This window comes from Meles meles, chromosome 3, assembly GCF_922984935.1.
Source record: "Meles meles chromosome 3, mMelMel3.1 paternal haplotype, whole genome shotgun sequence".
NCBI lineage: Eukaryota > Metazoa > Chordata > Mammalia > Carnivora > Mustelidae > Meles > Meles meles.
The window spans coordinates 107,826,790-107,851,638 of NC_060068.1; the positions used below are offsets into that span (position 1 = coordinate 107,826,790).

The 24,849-nt window shown below is 40.0% G+C and overlaps 1 protein-coding gene across 5 annotated transcripts in view; it reads left to right on the forward strand.

The window, feature by feature from the left end:
• KLHL3 (kelch like family member 3) overlaps window positions 1–24,849 on the forward strand; it is a 121,016-nt gene that overhangs the window by 14,206 nt on the left and 81,961 nt on the right. For 2 of the 5 annotated variants that reach the window (XM_045999936.1, XM_045999938.1), the window contains exons 2-3: window positions 1,048–1,167; window positions 15,087–15,193. In XM_045999936.1, the coding sequence (XP_045855892.1) occupies window positions 1,048–1,167; window positions 15,087–15,193 (227 nt within the window). Of the gene's footprint in view, window positions 1–908; window positions 952–1,047; window positions 1,168–4,479; window positions 4,494–15,086; window positions 15,194–24,849 lie in introns of those variants that run through there. The other 3 variants (XM_045999937.1, XM_045999939.1, XM_045999940.1) reach the window with 3 other exon arrangements.

Consider the following 24,849-nt stretch of genomic DNA (forward strand, 5'->3'; position numbering starts at 1 on the left):
TATAGTTTTCCAGAAGTTTTCATGCTCCATACCACAGCCAGTGTATGGTCTTTCTCAAGCACAAATATGTTCACCTGCTTCCTCTCCCACTTCTCTCTCCTTTTGATGGCTTCTCATTGTCTCAGAAGCTGCTCAGAAATCCAAACTCCTTAGCTTTGCTAATATGACACTTATAGAACTGTTCCATCTTCTAACCTTTGTTTTTGAGATACTCCTGGTTTTACTGAACTCCCTTGACTCTCTTTCTTCAGGTCTCTGTGTATCTCCTCTTTCCTCTGCCAGGATACTCTCCATCCTCCTTTTTAACCACCTTATTTTTGCTCTTTCTTGAGATTTCTGCTCTCACTTAGCTTCTGGCAAGTTTCCCCTCATCCTGCTAGCACTGGAGTAGTTATCTGTCCTCTGTGCTTCTCCACCTCCTGTCCAATCATCATACTTAAGATAGGATGTTTAGGTTATATAAGACTGATGAATCACAGACCTGTATCGCTGAAACAAGTAATACAGTATATGTTAATTAATTGAATTTAAATTTAAAAAATCAATATAAAATGTTTAGGTGTTTACTAGGCTTCCTCCTACACTGAGCTCGAAGCTTTGCAAGAGCAGCTGTCTATACCTTGTTTGTTGTTGTGTTTCCCTTAAATTTAAATACAGTGCCTCACACATGGTAGGCTCCTTTAAATGTTTGTTGAATGAACAAATTTCCCTGTGAAGTGAGTGGTATAACATTTACTTTCCTCCATGTCCCCACCTCTTTAGTGTGTGGTGGGTGGAGGTTAAGGTCTTCCCATAAAGTCACACAAGTGCTGGTAGAAGCTGACTAAGGACTTGGCTTCCATCAGGGGAACGTACTTTGCATTGGAAGATCCTGCAGAAATGGCTGACCCAGAGCATTTCTTCCCCTGCTGAGTCTGTGATGAAGAAAACAAGCTGACAAAGATGCTTCTGGTGGGTGGGCAGTTGCACTGAGTTGTGGCAGCTGGGTGAATGGGTTTACCAACATGTGATCCTTTCTTCACCCTCCCACTCCCTTCCTGTTCACAGCATCAAGCTGAGCTCCCAGCCCCCGGTTCAGGCCGGGGGTGATGAGAAGAACCAGAGGACGATCACTGTCAACTCTGCCCACATGGGGAAGGCGTTCAAGGTTATGAATGAACTGCGGAGGTACTTTTCCTCTTTTGCCTGTGCCATTTTGGAAAGAGCTTGTTGGGTGAGCGTCATCAGGGACTGAGAGCAGAAGTTAGGACACCATCACCTCGTGAATTCTCACTCTTCCCCACCTACTCTCAGTCACTTGGCTTCCGCTTACACTCCAGGCAAGACAGAATGGATTTCAGAAAGCGCTGTCTTTTCTTTGTATTTATTTAACACCTTTCATTTTACTCCTTAATCACAGGGGAATATATATATTTTTTATGGTTGTAGCATAAACTTGTTCATAAACTTGGTTTCCAACCAAACCAGCTGCTTAGAGACCAATAATAGAATGATTGCAATACTGAAACGTAGTTGCAGATGAAAGATTGTGGATGCTACACATTTTCTTTTGGCCTCCTCTCATTCCTTGGTCTGAATTTAGCTTGTTACAACAGCTCTGTAAGTGGATGAATATCTAGCTTCTTCAATGCAGTTTAACTCTGCAGAGAAAGAAATGTAATGCAAATGGACTCATCCTCCATGAGCTCATGGTGAGTGAAGTGCAGGCTATTTATAAGGCCGATAAGTACATTTGGTGAGCTTCTTGCAAGGCAGATTCAGGACACTGAACAAATTTCTCTGTACAAAGGCTATATACCCAATCTCCTCCTCACCAGAGAACCCAGAAGCTTCCTTTGCCCATAGTATTATTTACAGTGTTCTTTACCCTATTGTGAGCTATAATTGTAAATCTCCTCTTTTCTCTCTTGTTTATGAGCTCCCTGAGAGCAGGGGCAACTTCTGAATCACTCTGATCTCTAGCACCTGATACTTCGTGGGAGCCTCAAGGCATTTACTAAGGATGCCCAGAGGCACTGATGAGGTTCTTGGATGGATATGAGTAAAAAATGTAAATAGTTCAATGAAAATAATCCTCTTATAGTACAAAATAGGTGTTATAAAGGGGAAATGCATCAGGTGCCTGTCAGATGACAGATGTGCAATAATTATTTGTTTCTGAAAGGCTACTGTGAAAGCAAGTATGTCACACTGCAGCTTTGGAGAACACTTTCTTAAGGGGATGATGTTTGAGCTAAATCGTAAAAGACAAGTGAGAGTTAAAGAAATGACAAGTGGTGGGATGAGGGGGAAGTCTTCCAGGCTTTAGAGAAAATGGCATAAGTAAAAGGTCATAGAGCTAAAAATGTGTTTGTTGAGTAGGGGATTGAACTACTTTTAAACAAAAATTCTATCTGGTTCTATATTTGTTTCCTCATTTCCCCTTTCTGCAGGGCCCAGTCTTTGGCATTAAAAACCAAGTTAAATTAAATTTGTCTTATGCAGTACTGCTCAGTTTTTATTAGGCCTCCTGCCAGATTTCCTGGAAGCTCTATCTGTAGTTGTCTGAAGCAGTGGACAATGTCCATGCTTATGTTCACACTTATGGGTACAGTTGTCTGGTCATTGAAGAATTTGTGTTGTGTTCCATAGATACTAGTGATATTCCTCATTTATTTCCCTTCGGTATGGCTTGTGTCTTTTGCCTGATTTGAGACTTCAGGTCTCCACATAAACAACCTAAATTTACATTTCAAGGAACTAGAAAAAGAAGAACAACTTAAGCCCAAAGTTATCAAAAGGAAGGAACTATTGAAGAATAGAGCAGAGGTGAATGAAATGAGTCTGGAAAGACAATAGAAACAAAATCAATGAAAGTAAGAATTGGTTTTTTGAAAAATTAAGTATAACTTTAGCTAGACTAACCAAGGAAAACAGAGAAGACTCAAAATGAAAGAGGGGACGTTACAGTTGATACCATGGAAATACAAATGATCATAAGATGCTGTTATAAGCAATTGTATGTCAACAGATTAGATAATCTAGAGGAAATGGATAATATCCTTGACATGTACAGCCTGCCAAGACTGAATCATTAAGAAATAAGAAAATCTGAACAGACCAGTAATGATTAAGGAGATTGAATCATTATAATATAAATCTTCTAGTTAAAAAAAAGCCCATGACCAGATGGTTTCACTAGTGAATTCTATCAGAGAGTCAAAGAAGAATTAATGCCAGTCCTTCTCAATTCTTCCAAAAAACTAAAGAGAAGGGAACACTCTCAAACTCATTTTAACAAGGCCAGCATTACCCTGATACCAAAACTCGATAAGGGCACTACGAGATGAGAAAACTAACAACTCAGTATTCCTGATGGATATTGATGTAAAAATTCTCAACAAAGTACTAGGAAACTGGATTCAACAGTACATTAAAAGGATCATATGCCATGGTTGAGGAGGTTATATCTCCACAGTACAAGGATGGTTCAACATATGCAAATCAATTAATGTGATATACCATGTTAATAGAGTGAAGGCTAAAAATCATATGATCCTCTCAATAGATACAGAAAGTGTTTGACAAAATTCAGTACCCTTTTATGATGAAATCTTCCAACAAATTGGATAAAGAAGGAACATACTTTAACATAATTAAAGCCGTGTATGACAAAGCTATAGCTATCATCATACTCAATGGTGAAAGGTTGAAAACTTTCCTTTGGAGGTCAGGAACAAGGCAAGATTCCTTATTTTCATAATTTCTATTGAATAAGGGCTGGAAGTCCTACACAGAGCAAGAAAAAGAAATAAAAGTCATTCATACCAAAAGGAAAAATAAGATTGTCTCTGTTTGCAGATTACATGATCCTATTTATAAAGAACCCTAAAGATGCCACCAAAAAACTCTTAGAACTGATAAACAAATTTGGTAAAGCTGTAGGATACAAAATCAACATATAAAAATTACCTGCATTTCTATATATGAACAATGAGCAATCTGAAAAAGAAAGAGAACAGTTCCACTGACAGTAGCATCAAAAACAGTAACATATTCAGGAATTTAACTGAGGAGGTGAGAGATCTGTACTCTGAAAACTATTAGACATTGTTGAAAGATATTGAAGAAGACAAAAAGAAATGGATAACATTCCACTTTTATGTATTGGAAGAATTAATATTGTTAAAGTGTTCATAATACCCAAAGTCATCTATAGATGCAACCACTATCAAAATTCAAATGCCCCCCTTTTTTTTTTGCAGAAATAGAAAACAATTCTAAAACTGTATGGAACCAGAGATGACCCTGAATAGCCAAAGCAGTCTTGTGAAGGCAGAGCAAAGCTGGAGATACCGCATTTTCTGATTTCAAATCAGAAATCACGGAGTGTAGCAATCAAAACAGTATGGTACAAACATCGATCCAGGAACATAATTGAGAGCCCAGAAATAAACCCACACATATATGTCAACTAATATTTGACAAGAAGCTGGAATACTTCATGGAGAAAGGTAGTCTTTTCAATCAGTGGTGTTAAAAAAAACTAGACAGGCACATGAAAAATAATAAAATTGGACCTGTATCTTACCCTGCTCACAGAAGTTAACTTAAGGTGGATAAAAGACTTAAATGTAAGACCTAAGATTGTACCACTCCTAGAAGAAAACAGGAAAATCCCATTTTACACATGAAAGCCTTAGAGAGATACATTTGTAAAAATCACAGAATCCACAGAAGTAGTATTTTCCCAGTGATTTGGGCATCCCTGAGCTCAGTTTATTTCACACGTAGAATAACCATTACAATCTTATTCTTCCCTTTTTTCCTTTTTTGGCAAATGGAGCACAATCTGTATATGTTTTGCCAGGATATCTCTAATGCAAATTTAGGCATAGATTTCCCTTTTATTTTTCTTTTAATTTAAAAAATTTCCATTTTTCTATTTTCTTTTCTTGGGAAAAAGGATATATTATAGAACATTTAGAAAATACGGATGAGCAAACAATCATCTATAATTTTAATACCCATTGGTTACCATTGTTAACACTTGGGAGAGTATTTTTCTTTTAAAACATGTCTCAACCAGAATTTTTTCTCTTAACCCTGTATTGAACAAGTTGTTTTTTTCCTTAAATTCCTTTTTACTTATTTTCAGTAAATTCTTTGCCACACGTAGGGCTCCAACTCACAACCCTGTGATCAAGAGTCACATGTGTTACCAACTGAACCATCAAGGCACCCCAATATTGAACAAGATTTTCTATGTCATTGACTATTCTACAGTGTTATTTTAAGTGGATGAATGATTTTCTATATTTTTGTTTAATATTTGAAAAACAGTTCCTTGTTGGTAGATGTCTAGGTATTCCAGTCCCTTGTGTAAATAGCACCTGTAGGAATTATGTCGGGATCAATATAGCATAGTGGTCACAAGCATAGACCCTGGAGGCAGGCAGCCTACTTTCAGATCTTGGCTCCAGCAGTCCAGTTCTATGACCCTGTACAAGTTAATTAATGTCCCTGACCTCACTTTTGTCAACCATAAAATGAAGCTAATAATAGTTCCAGGGTTGCTGGCTTGTTAAGAGGATTAGTAAGTCAAGTGCTTAGAACACTGATAGTATGTATATTACTGTTGTTAAATACTGGTGCATGTTCACAGTTATTTCTGTGGAATTAATTCCTTAGAAGTAGAGTTGCTGATTTCAACAACCTGTAGGCTCGTAATCATAATACCGATTCCTTAGATATTGTCACAAAGCCCTGGCGTGTAGAGAACGTTCTGTAACTGTTAGCTATTATTCTGATGATGATGATGTACTAAGCGCTGGGCTCAGTTGCACGAAGGTGGCAGTAGATTAGAGAGTGAAAGTTTTGTTCTCAATGAAGCTTGCATTCTAGTGGTGTTTAAAGATTTTATGAAGTTCTAAGGTACTTCATAGCTTTAAATTCTTTTAATTTCTAAAGTATTAAATATATGGCTAATTTTTAAAACTAGAGTGGAATGGGTGGGCGAGGGAGAGAAAGGGAGCCTGAAAAGATACTTCGTTGATCTGGGTGAGCTTAATGTGACCTGGAGGGAGGCATACTTTGTTTGAGTGAAGGCCTGGTAAAGCATCTTGCTGTCAGGGACTAAGCTAATGAAATGTTCCATGATATTCCAGGGACTGGGGGTGATTTCTTGCACTGTTTTCACATCTTCCTCCCGCAATTTTAAGCTATTTTAGTTCACGCACACATGTTCTATGCAATTTATGAATCACACAATTCATGAGTTTTCTATTCTTTTTACTGCCATGGTGGAGAATGGGCTGTTGGCATGGTAACCACCTAGTCTTCCTCTTCCTTTTGCATTTTATCGCTCTGCTCTCCTCAGACCAATAGCTGCCTCTGGGCAACAGTGTTCTAATGGACTTTGGTTCCTGATTTGCCATCCAGCCAGCAAGTGGGGATATGGTTCTTTTTGGAATAGCACCCTGAAAAGGGGAGACAATCTCTTCTATCCCATTTTGACAGTTTTAACCATCACAAACAATTCTCTGCCCTTATCCTTTTTTTTTTTTTTTTAAAGATGGTCTGCTGCTGTGTCTGTATTATTAGTAATGAACCATCTTAGCACATTGCTTTTTGTTTTTCTTTTTTTGGTAATGGCTTTATTAATATGTAATTCATATGCCATATAATATGACCCATTTATAGTATCAATTTAATGGCTTTTAGTATATTTAAAGAATTGTGCAATTCACAGTTGATTTTAGAATATTTTCATCATTCCCTCAAAAAAAATCCTATATATAGCAGTAATCCCACTACTCTCCCTATTCCCCCACCATTAATCTACGTTCTGTCTCTACGGTTTGCTTATTTTGGAATGATGTAATATGTTTTTTTGTGATCTTTCTTTCTTTCTTCTTTTTCCCCATTCAACTTTTTTTTGATGGTTCTCAAAATTCTGTGACAGATTCTTGGTCAGGCCGTTTCCATTAAAAAGTACTGATTTTAAAAACTATTAACTTAATTTTTTTAAATTATGTTAGTTAGCCAGCATATAGTACATTCTAAGTTTTTGTTGTAGTGTTGAATGATTCATTAGTTGTGTATAACTTAAAACTGCCACACACACACACACACACACACACACTATAAATGGTCCACAAAATATTCTCCTTTCCTTCTAAAGGTTTTATGATGCATTGTTATCACAAGTACTTAAAGGTCCAGTTGATTCACCCCAACGGTCTGAGACTGTTCTCCCACCACTGATTAAGACTGGCTGGCAGGTACTGGGGATAATATTTACTTAGCCTTCTGAGCTTTCTGGGCAGATGTGGTGACCTTGCCAGCTCTAACTGCCATCTTGTCCACTGCCTTGATGACACCCACAGCAACTGTCTGTCTCGTGCACAAACAGCAGGATAGTCCATAAGAGGATAGTCAAAGAAGGTCTCAACACACCTAGGCTTGCCAGGAACCATATCAATGATGGTAGCATCACCAGATTTCAAGTACTTTGGACCATCTTCCAGCTTTTTTCCAGAGCGACTGTCTATTTCTTCAGCTTAGCAAACTTGTAAGCATTGTGAGCTTTGTGACAATCCCACACAGATCTGTATCCAACACTGATTTAGGCTGGATGGTTCAGGATAATCACCTGAGCTGTGAGGCCAGCTGCTTCCATGGGTAGGTCTTTTTTGCTGTCACCAGCCATATTGCCACGATGAACATCTTTGAAAGATATGTTCTTGATGTTGAAACCCACATTGTCCCCAGGAAGAGCCTCACTCAGAGCTTCATGGTGCTTTTCAACAGATGTTACTTCATTTGTAACATTGACTGGAGCTAAGGTGACCACCATGCCAGGTTTAAGAACACCAGTCTCCACTCAGTCCATAGGAACAGTACCAATACTACTAATTTTGTAGATGTCCCAGAGAGGCAGATGCAAGGGCTTGTCAGTTGGATGTGTTGGCAGCAGAATGCAATCCAGAGCTTTGAGCAGTGTGGTTCTATTGGCATTCCCATCTTTCCTGGTGACTTTCCATCCTTTGAACCAAGGCAGGTTAGCTCTTGGCTCCAGCATATTGTCACCATGCCAACCAGAAATTGGCACAAATGCTACTACTGTGTTGGGGTTGTAGCCAGTTTTCTTACTGTAGGCGCTGGCTTCACTAACGATTTCCTCATATCCTTTCCGATGGTAGGGTGACTCAATGGAATCCATTTTGTTAACACCAGCAATTAGTTCTTCTACACCTAGTATGTAAGCCAGAAGAAGGGCATGCTCATGGGTCTGCCAATTCTTGGAGAAACCTGCTTCAGATTCACCACCAGCAGTAGCAACAATCAGGACAGCAGTCAGCCTGAAATACACCTCTAATCATGTTTTTCATAAAGTCTCTGTGGCCTGGGGCATCAATGATGGTCACGTAATACTTGGTGGTCTCGAATTTCTGCGGGGAGATACCATTGGTGATACCATGTTCATGTTTAGCTTTCCATTTATCCAAGACCCAGGCATTGTCAATTCCACCACATGTGTACATCAGATGACCGGTAGTGGTAGGTAGCTCGACTGCGTGTCCAGTGACAATGATGTCGGTGGGAGTCTTTTCCTTTCCCATTTTGATTTAGGTTTAGTGGTGGTTTTCATGACACCTGTGTTCTGGTGGCAAACCCACTGTGAAAAAGTTTTATGACTTATTTCTCAGGATAATGTTTTCAAGGCTCATCCATGTTGTAGCATGTCTCAATATTTCATTTCTTTTTATTGCTGCATAATGTTGCACTCTATGGGTACATCACATTTGAGGCCAGCCATCTGGCTGTTGTGGATAATGCTGCTGTAAACATTCACACACACATTTTTGTGTGGATGCCTGTTTTCATTTCTCTTGGTTATATACCTTTTGGTGGCTGGGTCATATGACAACTACATGTTTAACTTTTGGAGGAACTGCCAGACTATTTTCCCATAGCACTGCACCACTTTACATTTCTGCCAGCAGTGTATGAAGGTTTCAGTTTCTTCATATCCTTGCCAACACTTGTTATTTTTTGTGTTTTTGATTATAGCCATCCTAGTGTCTGAGGTAGTATCTCATTGTGGTTTTGATTTGTATTTTTCTATGATCATTAATGGTGTTGAGCATCTTTTTGTATGCTCATTGGCCATTTCTATATTTTATTTGGAAAAATGCCTACTTAGATCCTTTGCCCATTTTTAAATTGGGTTATATGTCCATTTTTGAGTTAAAAGGGTTCAGGTCTTTAGACAGTCCAGATATAAGCATCTTATCATGTATATGATATGCAAAGTTTTTCTTTTGTTCTTTTGGTTGCCTTTTCACTTTTTTGATACCCTGATGGTGTCTTTGGAAGCACCAAGTGCTTGGTGTCTGTTTTTTTCTTTTGTTGTTTGTGGTTTTGGTGTCCTGTGTAAGAAACCATTGTCTAATCAGAAGTCATAAAGCTCTACCCCTGTTTTCTTCTAAGGGTTTTATAGTTTTAGCTCTTATATTTAGGTCTTTTATCTATTCTGATTTAGTATTTATATATCATGTGAAGTAGGGGTCCTATTTTTGTGTGTATGATATCCAGTTATCCCAGGACCATTTGTTGAAAAGACTGTTTTTTCCCCTGAATTGAATAGTCTTGGCACCCTGTCAAAAATCCATTGACTGGGGGCGCCTGGGTGGCTCAGGCAGTTAAGTGTTTGCCTTTGGCTCAGGTCATGATCTCAGGGTCCAGGGATTGAGTCTGAGTTGGGCTCCCTCTCAGTGGGGAGTCTGACTTTCCCTCTCCCTCTGCCCCTTCTCCCCTGTTCATGATCTTGCAAGCTCTTGCTCACTCACTCTCTCTCAAAAATAAATAATTTTTAAAAATCCATTGACAGTTTTGTGCAGCAATGGAAATCATCAACAAAAAGAAAAGGTACCCTAGAGTGGGAGAAGATACTTGCACATGATAAACCTGATAAGAGGTTTATATCCAAAAGACATAGAGAACTTCTACAGCTTAATACCAGAAGAACAGGATGCCTGGGTCACTCACTTGTTAAGTATCTTCCTTCAGCTCAGGTCCTGATGGTCCTGGGATCAAGTCCTCTGCTGGGCTCTCCTTGCTCATTGGGGAGCCTGCTTCTCCCTCTACCTGATCTGCCTACTTTGCCTGCCACTCCCTCTGCTTGTGCTCTCTAACAAATAAATAAAATATCAGAATTAAAAAAAAAAAACCAACACCAGAAGAACAAATGATCTGATTAAAAAGGGGCCGAAGATCTGAATGTACATTTTTCCAAGGAAGACATACATAAGGCCAACAGACACACGAAAAGATGCTCAACATCACTAATCTTCAGGAAGCACAAATCAAAACCCCAATGAGATACCACCTTATAGCAGTCAGAATGGCTAGTACCAAAAAGAGAAGAAATATCAAATGTTGGTGAGGATATAAAGAAAAGGAACCCTCATGCACCAATGGTGAGAATAGAAATTAGTGCAGCTACTGTGGAAAGCAGTGTGGAAGTTTCTCAAAACATTAAAAATAGAAATACCATATAATACAGGAATTCCACTACTGGGTATTTACCTATAGAAAATGAAAACACTTAATTTGAAAAGATATATGCATCCCTGTGTTTATCCCAACATTATTTATAATAGCCAAGATATGGAAACAACTTAAGTGTTGATTGATAGATGAATGAATGAAGAAGACGTGTGTGTGTGCGTGCGTGTGTGCATTCCGTTATGTATATGTATACAGACTAGAACATTACTCAGCCATAAAAAAGAGATGCCATTTGTGACAACATGGATAAAACTAGAAGGTATTATGCCAAGGGAAATAAGTCAGGCAGAGAAAGCCACATACCATATAATTTTACTTATATGTGGAATCTAAAAGAAACATGAATTAAAAAAAAACAAAACAGTCACAGGCTTGTAAATACAGGGAATAAATTGGTGGTTACCAGAGTAGAGGGGAGTGGGGAGTGGACAAAATAGGTGAAGGGAATTAAGAAGTGCAGACTTCCATTTCTGAAGTACAGAAGTCATGGAGATGGAAGGTACAGCATAGGGAATAAAGTCAGTAATATAATAACGTGGTATGGTGATAGATGGTAGCTACAGTTACCATGGAGAGCACTGTGTAATGTGTAGAATTGGTGAATCACTATGTTGTATTCCTGAGACTAATACAACATTGTATATCTGTTATACATCAATAATAAACATTTAAAAAATAAATGATAAAATATTTTAAAAATGAATTGACTGCAAATATGAGGGTTTATTTCTGGATTCTCAATTCTATTCTCTTGATCTTTGTATTTATTCTTCTATTATTACACACTATCTTTAGCTTTGTAGTAAGTTTTGAAATTGGGAAACATGAGTCTTTCACCTCTGTTCTTTTTCAAGATTGTTTGGCCATTCCAGATCTTTTGCATTTCCACATAAGTTTTAGGGTCAACTTGTCAGTTTCTGCAAAGAAGCCAGCTGGGAGTTTGATAGAAATAGTGTTGAAATCTGTAGAACAATTTGGGGGAGTATTGCCATCTTAACAATTTTAAGTGTTTCAATCCATGAACACTGGAGGTCTAAGTCTTCTTTAATTTCTTTCACTCTTTCTTTTTTAAAAATTTTTTGGTGGGCACCAAAGTAAAGTTTATTGAATGATAGTACAAAGCTCCCAGAGAGGGAGGGGATCTGAGAGGGTCACCCTCTTCTTTAATTTCTTTCAACTGTGTTCAATAATTTTAGAGACTAGGTTTTGCCCTCCTTAAGTTTATTCTTAAGTATTTATTCTATATGATGCTATTATAAATGGAATTTTTCTTAATATCATTTTTTGTTCATTGCATGTATATAGAAATACAGTTGATCTTGTATATTGATATTATGTTCTGTAACCTTCTTAAACTCAAAATTTGTATTAATTTGTATTAATTTTTTTTGGTGGATTCCTTATAGGATTTTCTATATATGAAATCATGTCATCTATGAGATAGTTTTATTTCTTCCTTTTACATTTATGTTTTTCATTTTCATGTTCTATTTCATTTTGTTGCTTCATTGCCCTGGCTTGCCACCCTAATCTTCTCTTACTTATCAGCAGTATTTGGTATAGTTGATTATTCCTTGCTTTTTTGTAGCCATCTCTTCACTTGACTTAATGGACACCATAAATTTTTGGTTTCCCTCCTGTCTCTGTGGTTACTTTCTCATTTCTTTAGCTGGTTCTTTCCCTTCCTTCTGAACTCTTAACCATCTCCCACCTTTGAAATTAAGACTTATGTATCCATTTCCCTATTTGATAAACCCCACTTAGATGTCTAATATGCAGCTCTAATTTAACCTTAAATGAAGTGTTTTGTGGGAAAAAAAAGGAAAGAAATGTTAACGTTTACTGAATGTTTACTATTAGCACTATTCATTATATTGTTTTCAACACATCTGGACTCTGATACCCAGAGGACATGAACCCTGGTCTCTTTGATTCCAGGGCCTGAGCTTCCTTCCTAACAGCTATCCCAAAGTGTATAGCCCTACTTTTTGTTTCATGAGATTGTCCTTTGGAGTAGGGTGTGACAGCTCAGGAAAAAAAAAAAATCCTATGGGGTTTCCAGTCAACGGAATTAGAAATGCTTCTGAGCCATGCAGTGCTTTGGAGCTGCGGCTTCTCTTTTTCGTACAGAGTGGTTACACTCAGTGTGCAGATGGCTTTACCATTTGCAGGCAAAGCCTACATTGAGTCTCTGGTGAGTTTGTCTTGGTCACTTTTCTAGTTTGCAGTTTTTCTAGCCTTCAGATACACTTCCAGTCCCACAGAACCGTTCTCATTCATCTGCTTAACTGGAGTCTCCATCTTTATTCCTCATTCCTTCTTGTCTCTTTCCCATTTGTTCATGAACTATCAGCTCCTCTGGCTTTGTGCAAGACATGCCATTCCAACATTTCCTTTTTCAGCACCTGGCTCAGCTTTTGCTCAGCATTTCTGACCCATCTGTTTTACTTTTCCTTATTAAAATACTGATTACAAGAACGACAACAACACGTTGTACTTTTTTTGGGGGGGGTCAGTCGTTCTTTTTTTTTTTTTTTTTTTAATTGAAGTATAGTTGACAAGTTACTTGTACTTTTAAATAGTGATGAGAGAACTCCATTGTCTCCCTGGAATCTTTAATGAAAGTTAAGTGCAAATGTTGGGAATACATTTTTACAATAAATTTAGGCCAGATTAAAAACTAGCCTATTCTCAGGTGGCATTTGCAATTTATTTGGTACCCATGGTGGATATCCCTTTAAGAAAGATGAGAATACTGTGGTGAGATTGTTTGTCCAAGTTCTCATAGCCAGTTAGGGGCAGAGCCAGTTCTCTTCACAGTTGAGCTGGTTTATTCTGATAAAGTTTGTATGTAGGGTCTGCCGTCCACTGTCGGGTGAAGTCTCATCCCCAGGTTTTGCCTCTTGCTTCCCAGAGATCTCACCTTTCCCAGAAACCCTCTCCTGGGGACTTTATTCTATTCACCTTTCCCTATTAGGCCTAATTATCTTTCCCTTTCCAAGTATCAGCCTGTCATGAGTCACTATGGTAGTATATCCAGAGTCAGAACTAGATGCAGAACTCAGCCTTCTGTGACTTTGGGCCACCTCTCTGAACTTCATAGATCGTCTGGCATTTATAGCTCCAGCCTTTTCAAGCCTTGTGATTCTATGATAAGCAATCTTGGGCTAATGTCTGAATAGTTGGCAAACGCTTAATATGCGACACCAAGGATGACAAATAGGTAGCTTCTTTTCCATCATTTGGTCCTGGCAGGCTCATTAGAGTCATTTCATCGCTGTCACATGGAACCCGGCCATGACTCAGACTTCTGAGTCAAGTAGTGCCCTAGGTAACTGCTGCCACTAGACTGCAGCTGATATGTGTTTGTCCTATCTTCCCTCCCACATTTAGTGCTTCACTCTGAAGGAAGGATTAGTGGTAACCGGGTTACCACAGATGTTAGGAACATGGGATCTGGGGTTTAGCTACCTGCATTTGAATCTTGTTTCCACTACTCCCTTTTTGTATGACCTTGAGAAAATTACTTCTCTGGGCCACAGCTTCCTTTTTTGAAATATAGAACATAATAATAATGCTACCTCATGGGGCTTTAGAGAGGAATAAATGAAATATTAGGTATAAGAAAGTGCTTAGAACAGTGCCTAGCACATAGAACTTAATGTTAACTCTTGGAAGGCTGGTGGAAGAAAAATTCTTGGGTTGAAATGGTCTTGTGGCACCCTTTCAATCCTTCAAAGTTGTCTGATATCCATTCTGTCTATGAGTGTGGATTGATCCCTTTTCAAAGCTTATTCATTTATTCATTTATTTACCAAAAATTTAGGGCTTTCTATATGCTGGGCTTGTACCCAGGTGTCTAAGATCTAACAGTAAACAAGTCCCTTTCAGAGAGCACAGTGTAGTGGGGATGACAAGTAAAAAGGTAGTTACAGTAGCCTTAATAATTGCAGAGATTGGAGCTTCAGGAGTAACTCCAGGGTATTCAAGCTGTTCAGGAGTAACCTTCTTGGCGATAATGTTAAATCTGGGTGGGAAGATGAATACTTGAGGCCTCCAGACCTGGCTGGCCTCTTACGAACATTTCATAGGTATTGGATCCCTTGGGGGATTGATAATGTTCTCGCTGGTGGCACACCTCAGTGGCATGCTTATGCTCCTTGGCATTCAGCCAGTCACCCAACACAGCCCCAGACTTTCTCTGTTCCTCTCTGAGCTACTGTCCCAGGGTTTCAGAGCAGATAGAGTTGAGAAGCAGAGATGTGCAGACAAAGGAAGGAGACTTGAAGTGGCAGCTCCTGGATAGTTGGATCTCTCTGTGTGCCTTAGGAAAGCATGAACACCAGGCTCATCAGGGACTTGGAAAGTCAAGGAGCTTATCCCCTTGCCTCACTCAGTATGGCAAATGTCCCTGACGCCTTGTATGGTGGCAGTGTGGAATCTGGGTGGAAGGAAAAAAAAAATGCCCTTGTGTGGCTGGGGTTGGGCATTGGTACTGTGACCCATGCTGTCCCCTCGCTGGTGTTTTACAGTAAACAGCTGTTGTGTGACGTGATGATTGTGGCAGAAGATGTCGAGATAGAAGCCCACCGTGTGGTCCTGGCAGCCTGCAGCCCCTACTTCTGTGCGATGTTCACAGGTATGGTGAGGGGCAAATAATGACCCACAGTTACGGGCCCACAGCCCCGCTGAGGGAACGTTTTGGGGGGTGGCATGAGGGGAGGGGGGAAGGAGGATGCCATGACCCGAACTGGGAGGAGCTTCTGTGTGTCAGAGACTATGTTTTGCACCACGGAGGACTTGATGCAACTAGCCTGGCGTTCAACCCCCTGCCCTCTCTGAGGAAAGAAGAGGTAGAATCAGAGCTTATTAGTTCTCAGACTTCAGCTTGCATCAGAATCGTGTAGGGGAGCTTTTAGACATGTAGGCTCTTGGGCTCATCCCCACGCCTCTGATCTTTCATTTTACAGATGGGAAACACTGAGGCTGGGAAAGGGGAAGGAACTTGCCCCAGATCACCCAGGATATGGGTGGAACTTGGCTTCTTGATACCTTGCCCCATGCTGGACTAGTTTCTCCTTCCCTAGCCATTCCTCCCAGGCAAGGTCTGCCAACCTCCTTGAGCCTTTACAGGAGCGTAGAAGACATTTGGAAGAAGTGATGGTGGGGCTCGGAGGGGAGAATAAGACAGGAATTTTCACCATCTGGTGTTCAGTTTCAGCACCTTCGCCAACTTTCTAGAGAAGCCATGCTTCTTGTGCATGCCAAATAGCCTTGTCCAACTAGTTCACATGTGAGACTGAATTCCTTAAAACCCGTGGGTGGAGCTTCCTGTCTGTAGCACCTCACAGCACCTCCCCTGCTCTACAAATCAGTGCTGTCTGAGGGCCAGCTGGGCGGGGTGAGACCGTCAGACTGGGTCAGGTGTCCCTTCTCCACGTTTGCCAAGTACCCAGTGCTGATTTTGAGCGTGGTCACTATCCCTCTGTGTTCTTGTCTGTTTCCTGGGGTCTGCTGTGCCCGTGCTCTGGGGTCTGGTGTATCAGCTGCTTCTCATTCTGCAGGTTTTTTGTTTTTTAATTTAAAAATTTTAAGAGATTTTATTTATTTGTCAGAGAGAGAGAGATGGAAACAGAAAGCACACCCAAGCAGGGAGAGGGGCAGAGGGAGAAGCAGACTCCTTGCAGAGCATGGAGCCCAATGTGGGACTCAATTCCAGGACCTTGTGATCATAACCTGAGCCAAAGGCAGAGGCTTAACTGACTGAGCCACCCAGCCATTCCTCATCCTGCAGTTTACAACTCAGGTGTCTCCTCTGAGAGGCCTCCTTTGATGACTCTTGCCATAGTTCCCTGCTATGTATTTTTTCATAATGTTTATCCCTGTCTAAAAATCCTGTTGTTGGTTGTCGATGTGTTCTTTATCTTTCTCTCCTCACTAGACTGTAAGCTCTGTGAAGACAGAGGTGTTGTTGGATTTGTTTAGTGCCACATCCTAAACATCTGGTACACAGTAGGAGCCAGACTTTTTTTTGTTAACATGTAACATATTATTTTCCCCAGGGGTACAGGTCTGTGAATCATCAGTCTTACACAATTCACAGCACTCACCATAGCACATACCCTCCCCAATGTCTGTCCATCACCCAGCCACCCTCTCCCTCCCCTTCCACCCCCCAGCAACCCTCAGTTTGTTTCCTGAGATTAAGAGTTTCTTATGGTTTGTCTCCTTCTCTGGTTTCATCTTGTTTTATTTTTTCTTCCCTTCTCCTGTGATCCTCTGTCTTGTTTCTCAGATTCCTCATATCAGAGAGATCATATGATAGTTGTCTTTCTCTGAGTGACTTATTTCACGTAGCATAATACCCTCTAGTTCCATTCGTGTCATTGCAAATGCAAGATTTTTTTTGATGGCTGCATAATATTCCATTGTATGTATATACCATATCTTCTTTATCCATTCATCTGTTGATGGACATCTAGGCTCTTTCCATAGTTTAGGAGCCAGATGTTTTTAAGTGAATGAATGAAATGCCTCCACAGTTGATGGTGAACTTTGAGCATCAGAGGACCATGTCTTGTCACATTCGAATCCTCAGAGCCAACCATATGGGGCATGGTGTTTAGGAGACAGTAAATAAGTAAAGTTTGAAAAATGTGAGCTTGCTAAGAATGGTTGAGTGCAGGCACCCAATTTTTGCTGAATAGGCTCTTACTCTCTTCCTAATACATAGTTTGTGGCCTTTCCTGGGCAAGAGTTGTTCTAGTTGGGATTGACTTAGCCCTTGTGTATTGAGAGTTCCTCCCCTGGGGTTCCCTGTTGGCTCATCTTGTAAAGGACCTGTGACTCTACCAAGTGGACCAAGGCACTTATCTCACTGGGAGTCTTTGTCTGGGAATTAGTAGCCCAAAAAAGGTGGCTTAGAAAACCAGCCAATTTGGGGACACCTGGGTGGCTCAGTGGGTTAAAGCCTCTGACTTCAGCTCAGGTCATGATCCCAGGGTCCTGGGATCGAGCCCCGCATCGGGCTCTCTGCTTAGCTGGGAGCCTGCTTCCTTCTCTCTCTCTGCCTGCCTCTCTGCCTACTTGTAATCTCTATCTGTCCAATAAATAAATCTTTAAAAAAAAAAAAAAAAAAAAAAAAAGAAAACCAGCCAATTTTACTACCTGGAAATTTTGAGCTGGATTCTCTTTGGTGTAGTTTCATACTCTAGTAGTAAGGTTTTTATTTCTTTGTTTGCTCCTCTCCCTCATCCATCTCTCTATATGTAAAATAATTCATTTTGTTTGCAATAGTTATTTAGCTGCACCTTCACTAAGTAACTCTGCCGGTCCTTTTTCTCTTGCCTACGTGGTTTGGAAGGTCCAGTGTTGAGAGAGTTAATCTATTTGGAATTATAATATTGGCCCCACTTGTTGTTAATAAACTTGCCTCTGGGGTAGTGGAATTGCCTACCCAAAAACAAGGTGATTCTATCAACAGGTAGAAAAGATGCTTCTGGAGCAGATCTTGGATTCTAGCCATTAAAGGGAGGAAAAAAATCAAGAATAAAACAGTCTAATGTGATCCCCAACTCACATCTTCCTTGAATCTGGTTACTGTCCATCCTTGAATCCTTCCAGATATCTAGCCAGCCAGCCAGCCATCTGCCTGTCTCTCCACCCACCCATCTATCTACCCATCTAAATACTACTCACATATGTTCATTGCAGGAAAAAAAAGAGAGAAAGAAAAAACCGTGGACAAGCCAAAAAATAAAAATAAAAAGTTACATATAATACAACATATATATAATATTATAGTTTATATCCTTTCAGAATTTATATTTATAAATACATACAGATATAAAATAATTTTTTAAAATTTATTTGAGAGAGAGGTTATGAGAGAGAGAGCATGAGCAGGGGGGAGAGGGAGAAGCAGGACCCCCACTGAGCAGGGAACCCGACATGGGGCTTGATCCCAGAACCCTGAGATCATGACCTGAGCTGAAGGCAGACACCTAAACAGCTGAGCCACCTGGGTGCCCCCAAAATAAATTTTTAATATAAATTCATCTTGTATATACACAGTTGATGTAATGTGATACTTAAAAAAAATTGCTGTTCATTGCCCTGGAATGTTCTCCCCACCCCATCCTCTTTGCCTGTCTAACTCCTATTCATCTTTCATTACCACTGAAGCAGCACTTCCTCAAGTCGGCTTTCCCGTGATCCCCTTGGATTAGGTTAAATTCTTTTGCTATTTACTCTTATGGTACTTCATGCTTGTCTTTAGTATTAGCGCTTGTCTCATTACTTCCTCAATACCTGATTGCTCTGGTCAGTCAGTTAAGAACTGTACCTGAGGGGTGCCTGGGTGGCTCAGTGGGTTAAGCCTCTGCCTTTCGCTCGGGTCATGGTCCCAGGGTCTTGGGATCGAGCCCCGCATCGGGCTCTCTGCTTGGCAGGGAGCCTGCTTCCTCCTCTCTCTCTCTCTCTGCCTGTCTCTCTCCCTACTTGTGATCTCTATCTGTCAAATAAATAAATAAAATCTTTAACCAAAAAAAAAAAAGAACTGTACCTGAACTCAGTGCTGTGTCCTCACTGCCTGGCTTGATCTTCCATGTAGTAGGTGCCCAGTGAAATTGGCTTAATTGAACCAGCAATGCATCTTCATGTCAGTGAAATCACAACTACATCATCATTTTAATGGCTTCATAAAATTCCATCGTATATATCCTAATTGAAAATCCATTTCCTCTTTGGTTAGAAAAGATAATTCTTTCTCATATTTTGCTATTTTAAGTGATAGTATAATGGGTATCTTTGCCTCTTAATCTTATTTACCTTATGATTGTATCCTAGCATAGATCACAAGAATAAGGGTGTACACATTTTGAAGACTTGTGAAACCATGTCAGAAATCCAGTTCTTAGAACAGTTGTACTAGCTTGTACTTCCTTCCATTGACAATATATGAGATTTGTGTATTTTTTCAGGCCCCTTGATTTTGCTTAAGTCTTGATAAACAGGTACAAAAAAAAAGTAACATTGTAAAATTTTGTTCTGTTGATCAGGTTCATCTTCAAAATCCATAAATTTAGTCATGAAAAGGCCCAGCTGACTCTCGTTAAGCCCATTTCTATCAGTGTGTTTAAGGCCCAAATGAAAAGGAAATACTCGTGACATTCTTCTGACTTGAGTGGTGTGATTACGATCTTTTTACTCAGGCTTAACATATTTTTATTTTTTTGTCCTCTCAGTTCATATTGCCCAAGCGTTCCAGATATTAGCCCTGGTTCTTGACCATGTCCTGCCCAGGGTAACTTGGAATAAATGTGAAACAGGTCTGAGTGCTCACAGGAGGGTGTGGAGAGGCAACCGGCTTGTGAGAAGATCTGGGGTGGGCTGTCACTCAAACAGTCCTGCACTCCTTCAGCACAGTCATTGGAGAGGCCAACAATGCTGCGCTCTGCCCATCTTTGTCCTGTCAATATGGAATACTTTAGATGCCCCTGCTTCCTCCCTATGGAGCACCTCCATCCCCTGGGAAGCTAATTTTACCCAAATAGCTGAGTCCATTTTGGTCTTCTTTCTTATGCCTTTTACTAATAGTTCTGTGTACTAGAGTATTTTTTATTCCATGTGAGTCCCTACATGTTGTCCAAGTTTATGAAAAACAACACCATCTTATAGTGTTAAAGGAGCCAAGTTTTCTTTATTTTTTTTTCCCATTTTATTTATTTTTTCAGCGTAACAGTATTCATTCTTTTTGCACAACACCCAGTGCTCCATGCAAAACGTGCCCTCCCCATTACCCACCACCTGTTCCCCCAACCTCCCACCCCTGACCCTTCAAAACCCTCAGGTTGCCCCAACCTCCCACCCCTGACCCTTCAAAACCCTCAGGTTGTTTTTCAGAGTCCATAGTCTCTTATGGTTCGCCTCCCCTCCCCAATGTCCATAGCCCGCTCCCCCTCTTCCAATCCCACCTCCCCCCAGCAACCCCCAGTTTGTTTTGTGAGATTAAGAGTCATTTATGGTTTGTCTCCCTCCCAATCCCATCTTGTTTCATTTATTCTTCTCCTATCCCCCTACCCCCCCATGTTGCTTCTCCATGTCCTCATATCAGGGAGATCATATGATAGTTGTCTTTCTCCGATTGACTTATTTCACTAAGCATGATACGCTCTAGTTCCATCCACGTCGTCGCAAATGGCAAGATTTCATTTCTTTTGATGGCTGCATAGTATTCCATTGTGTATATATACCACATCTTCTTTATCCATTCATCTGTTGATGGACATCTAGGTTCTTTCCATAGTCTGGCTATTGTAGACATTGCTGCTATAAACATTCGGGTACACGTGCCCCTTCGGATCACTGCGTTTGTATCTTTAGGGTAAATACCCAGTAGTGCAATTGCTGGGTCATAGGGTAGTTCTATTTTCAACATTTTGAGGAACCTCCATGCTGTTTTCCAGAGTGGTTGCACCAGCTTGCATTCCCACCAACAGTGGAGGAGGGTTCCCCTTTCTCCACATCCTCTCCAGCATCTGTCATTTCCTGACTTGTTCATTTTAGCCATTCTGACTGGTGTGAGGTGATATCTCATTGTGGTTTTGATTTGTATTTCCCTGATGCCGAGTGACGTGGAGCACTTTTTCATGTGTCTGTTGGCCATCTGGATGTCTTCTTTGCAGAAATGTCTGTTCATGTCCTCTGCCCATTTCTTGATTGGATTGTTTGTTCTTTGGGTGTTGAGTTTGCTAAGTTCCTTATAGATTTTGGATACTAGCCCTTTATCTGATATGTCGTTTGCAAATATCTTCTTCCATTCTGTCAGTTGTCTTTTGGTTTTGTTAACTGTTTCCTTTGCTGTGCAAAAGCTTTTGATCTTGATGAAATCCCAATAGTTCATTTTTGCCCTTGCTTCCCTTGCCTTTGCCGTTGTTCCTAGGAAGATGTTGCTACGGCTGAGGTCGAAGAGGTTGCTGCCTGCATTCTCCTCAAGGATTTTGATGGATTCCTTTCTCACATTGAGGTCCTTCATCCATTTGGAGTCTATTTTCGTGTGTGGTGTAAGGAAGTGGTCCAATTTCATTTTTCTGCATGTGGCTGTCCAATTTTCCCAGCACCATTTATTGAAGAGGCTGTCTTTTTTCCATTGGACATTCTTTCCTGCTTTGTCGAAGATTAGTTGACCATAGAGTTGAGGGTCGATTTCTGGGCTCTCTATTCTGTTCCACTGATCTATGTGTCTGTTTTTGTGCCAGTACCATGCTGTCTTGATGATGACAGCTTTGTAATAGAGCTTGAAGTCCGGAATTGTGATGCCACCAACTTTGCCTTTCTTTTTCAATATTCCTTTGGCTATTCGAGGTCGTTTCTGGTTCCATATAAATTTTAGGATTATTTGTTCCATTTCTTTGAAAAAAATGGATGGTATTTTGATAGGGATTGCATTAAATGTGTAGATTGCTTTAGGTAGCATAGACATTTTCACAATATTTATTCTTCCAATCCAGGAGCATGGAACATTTTTCCATTTTTTTTTGTCTTCCTCAATTTCTTTCATGAGTACTTTATAATTTTCTGTGTATAGATTCTTAGTCTCTTTGGTTAGGTTTATTCCTAGGTATCTTATAGTTTTGGGTGCAATTGTAAATGGGATTGACTCCTTAATTTCTCTTTCTTCAGTCTTGTTGTTGGTGTACAGAAATGCAACTGATTTCTGTGCATTGATTTTATATCCTGACACTTTACTGAATTCCTGTACAAGTTCTAGCAGTTTTGGAGTGGAGTCTTTTGGGTTTTCCACATATAGTATCATATCATCTGCGAAGAGTGATAGTTTGACTTCTTCTTTACCAATTTGGATGCCTTTAATTTCTTTTTGTTGTCTGATTGCTGAGGCTAGGACTTCTAGTACTATGTTAAATACAGTGGTGATAATGGACATCCCTGCCGTGTTCCTGACCTTAACGGAAAAGCTTTCAGTTTTTCTCCATTGAGAATGATATTTGCGGTGGGTTTTTCATAGATGGCTTTGATAATATTGAGGTATGTGCCCTCTATCCCTACACTTTGAAGAGTTTTGATCAGGAAGGGATGCTGTACTTTGTCAAATGCTTTTTCAGCATCTGTTGAGAGTATCATATGGTTCTTGTTCTTTCTTTTATTAATGTGTTCTATCACATTGATTGATTTGCGGATGTTGAACCAACCCTGCAGCCCTGGAATAAATCCCACTTGATCGTGGTGAATAATCCTTTTAATGTACTGTTGAATCCTATTGGCTAGTATTTTGGTGAGAATTTTTGCGTCTGTGTTCATCAAGGATATTGGTCTGTAGTTCTCTTTTTTGGTGGGATCCTTGTCTGGTTTTGGGATCAAGGTGATGCTGGTCTCATAAAATGAGTTTGGAAGTTTTCCTTCCATTTCTATTTTTTGGAACAGTTTCAGGAGAATAGGAATGAGTTCTTCTTTAAATGTTTGGTAGAATTCCCCTGGGAAGCCGTCTGGCCCTGGGCTTTTGTTTGTTTGGAGATTTTTGATGACTGTTTCAATCTCCTTACTGGTTATGGGCCTGTTCAGGTTTTCTATTTCTTCCTGGTTCAGTTGTGGTAGTTTATATGTCTCTAGGAATGCATCCATTTCTTCCAGATTGTCCAATTTGTTGGCGTAGAGTTGCTCATAGTGTGTTCTTATAATTGTCTGTATTTCTTTGGTGTTAGTTGTGATCTCTCCTCTTTCATTCATGATTTTATTGATTTGGGTCCTTTCTCTTTTCTTTTTGATGAGTCTGGCCAGGGGTTTATCAATCTTATTGATTCTTTCAAAGAACCAGCTCCTAGTTTCATTGATTTTTTCTATTGTTTTTTTGGTTTCTATTTCGTTGATTTCTGCTCTGATCTTTATGATTTCTCTTCTCCTGCTGGGTTTAGGGTTTCTTTCTTGTTCTTTCTCCAGCTCCTTTACGCGTAGGGATAGGTTGTGTACTTGAGACCTTTCTTGTTTCTTGAGAAAGGCTTGTACCGCTATATATTTTCCTCTCAGGACTGCCTTTGCTGTGTCCCACAGATTTTGAACTGTTGTGTTTTCATTATCATTTGTTTCCATGAATTTTTTCAATTCTTCTTTAATTTCCTGGTTAACCCATTCATTCTGTAGAAGGATGCTGTTTAGTCTCCATGTATTTGGGTTCTTTCCAGCTTTCTTCTTGTGATTGAGTTCTAGCTTCAGAGCATTGTGGTCTGCAAATATGCAGGGAATGATCCTAATCTTTTGATACCGGTTGAGACCTGATTTGTGACCCAGGATGTGATCTATTCTGGAGAAGGTTCCATGTGCACTAGAGAAGAATGTGTATTCTGTTGCTTTTGGATGAAATGTTCTGAATATATCTGTGATGTCCATCTGGTCCAGTGTGTCATTTAAGGCCTTTATTTCCTTGTTGATCTTTTGCTTGGATGATCTGTCCATTTCAGTGAGGGGAGTGTTCAAGTCCCCTACTATTATTGTATTATTATTGATGTGTTTCTTTAATTTTGTTATTAATTGGTTGATATATTTGGCTGCTCCCACGTTAGGGGCATAGATATTTAAAATTGTTAGATCTTCTTGTTGGACAGACCCTTTGAGTAGGATATAGTGTCCTTCCTCATCTCTTATTATAGTCTTTGGCTTAAAATCTAATTGATCTGATATAAGGATTGCCACCCCAGCTTTCTTCTGATGCCCATTAGCATGGTAAATTGTTTTCCACCCCCTCACTTTAAATCTGGAGGTGTCTTCGCGTCTAAAATGAGTTTCTTGTAGGCAACATACTGATGGGTTTTGTTTTTTTATCCATTCTGATACCCTGTGTCTTTTGATTGGGGCATTTAGCCCATTAACATTCAGGGTAACTATTGAGAGATATGAATTTAGTGCCATTATTAGCCTGTAAGGTGACTGTTACTGTATATTGTCTCTGTACCTTTCTGATCTACTACTTTTAGGCTCTCTCTTTGCTTAGAGGACCCCTTTCAATATTTCCTGTAGAGCTGGTTTGGTGTTTGCAAATTCTTTCAGTTTTTGTTTGTCCTGGAAGCTTTTGATCTCTCCTTCTATTTTCAATGATAGCCTAGCTGGATAGAGTATTCTTGGCTGCATGTTTTTCTCATTGAGTGCTCTGAATATATCATGCCAGCTCTTTCTGGCCTGCCAGGTCTCTGTGGATAAGTCTGCCGCCAATCTAATATTTTTACCATTGTATGTTACAGACTTCTTTTCTCGGGCTGCTTTCAGGATTTTCTCTTTGTCACTAAG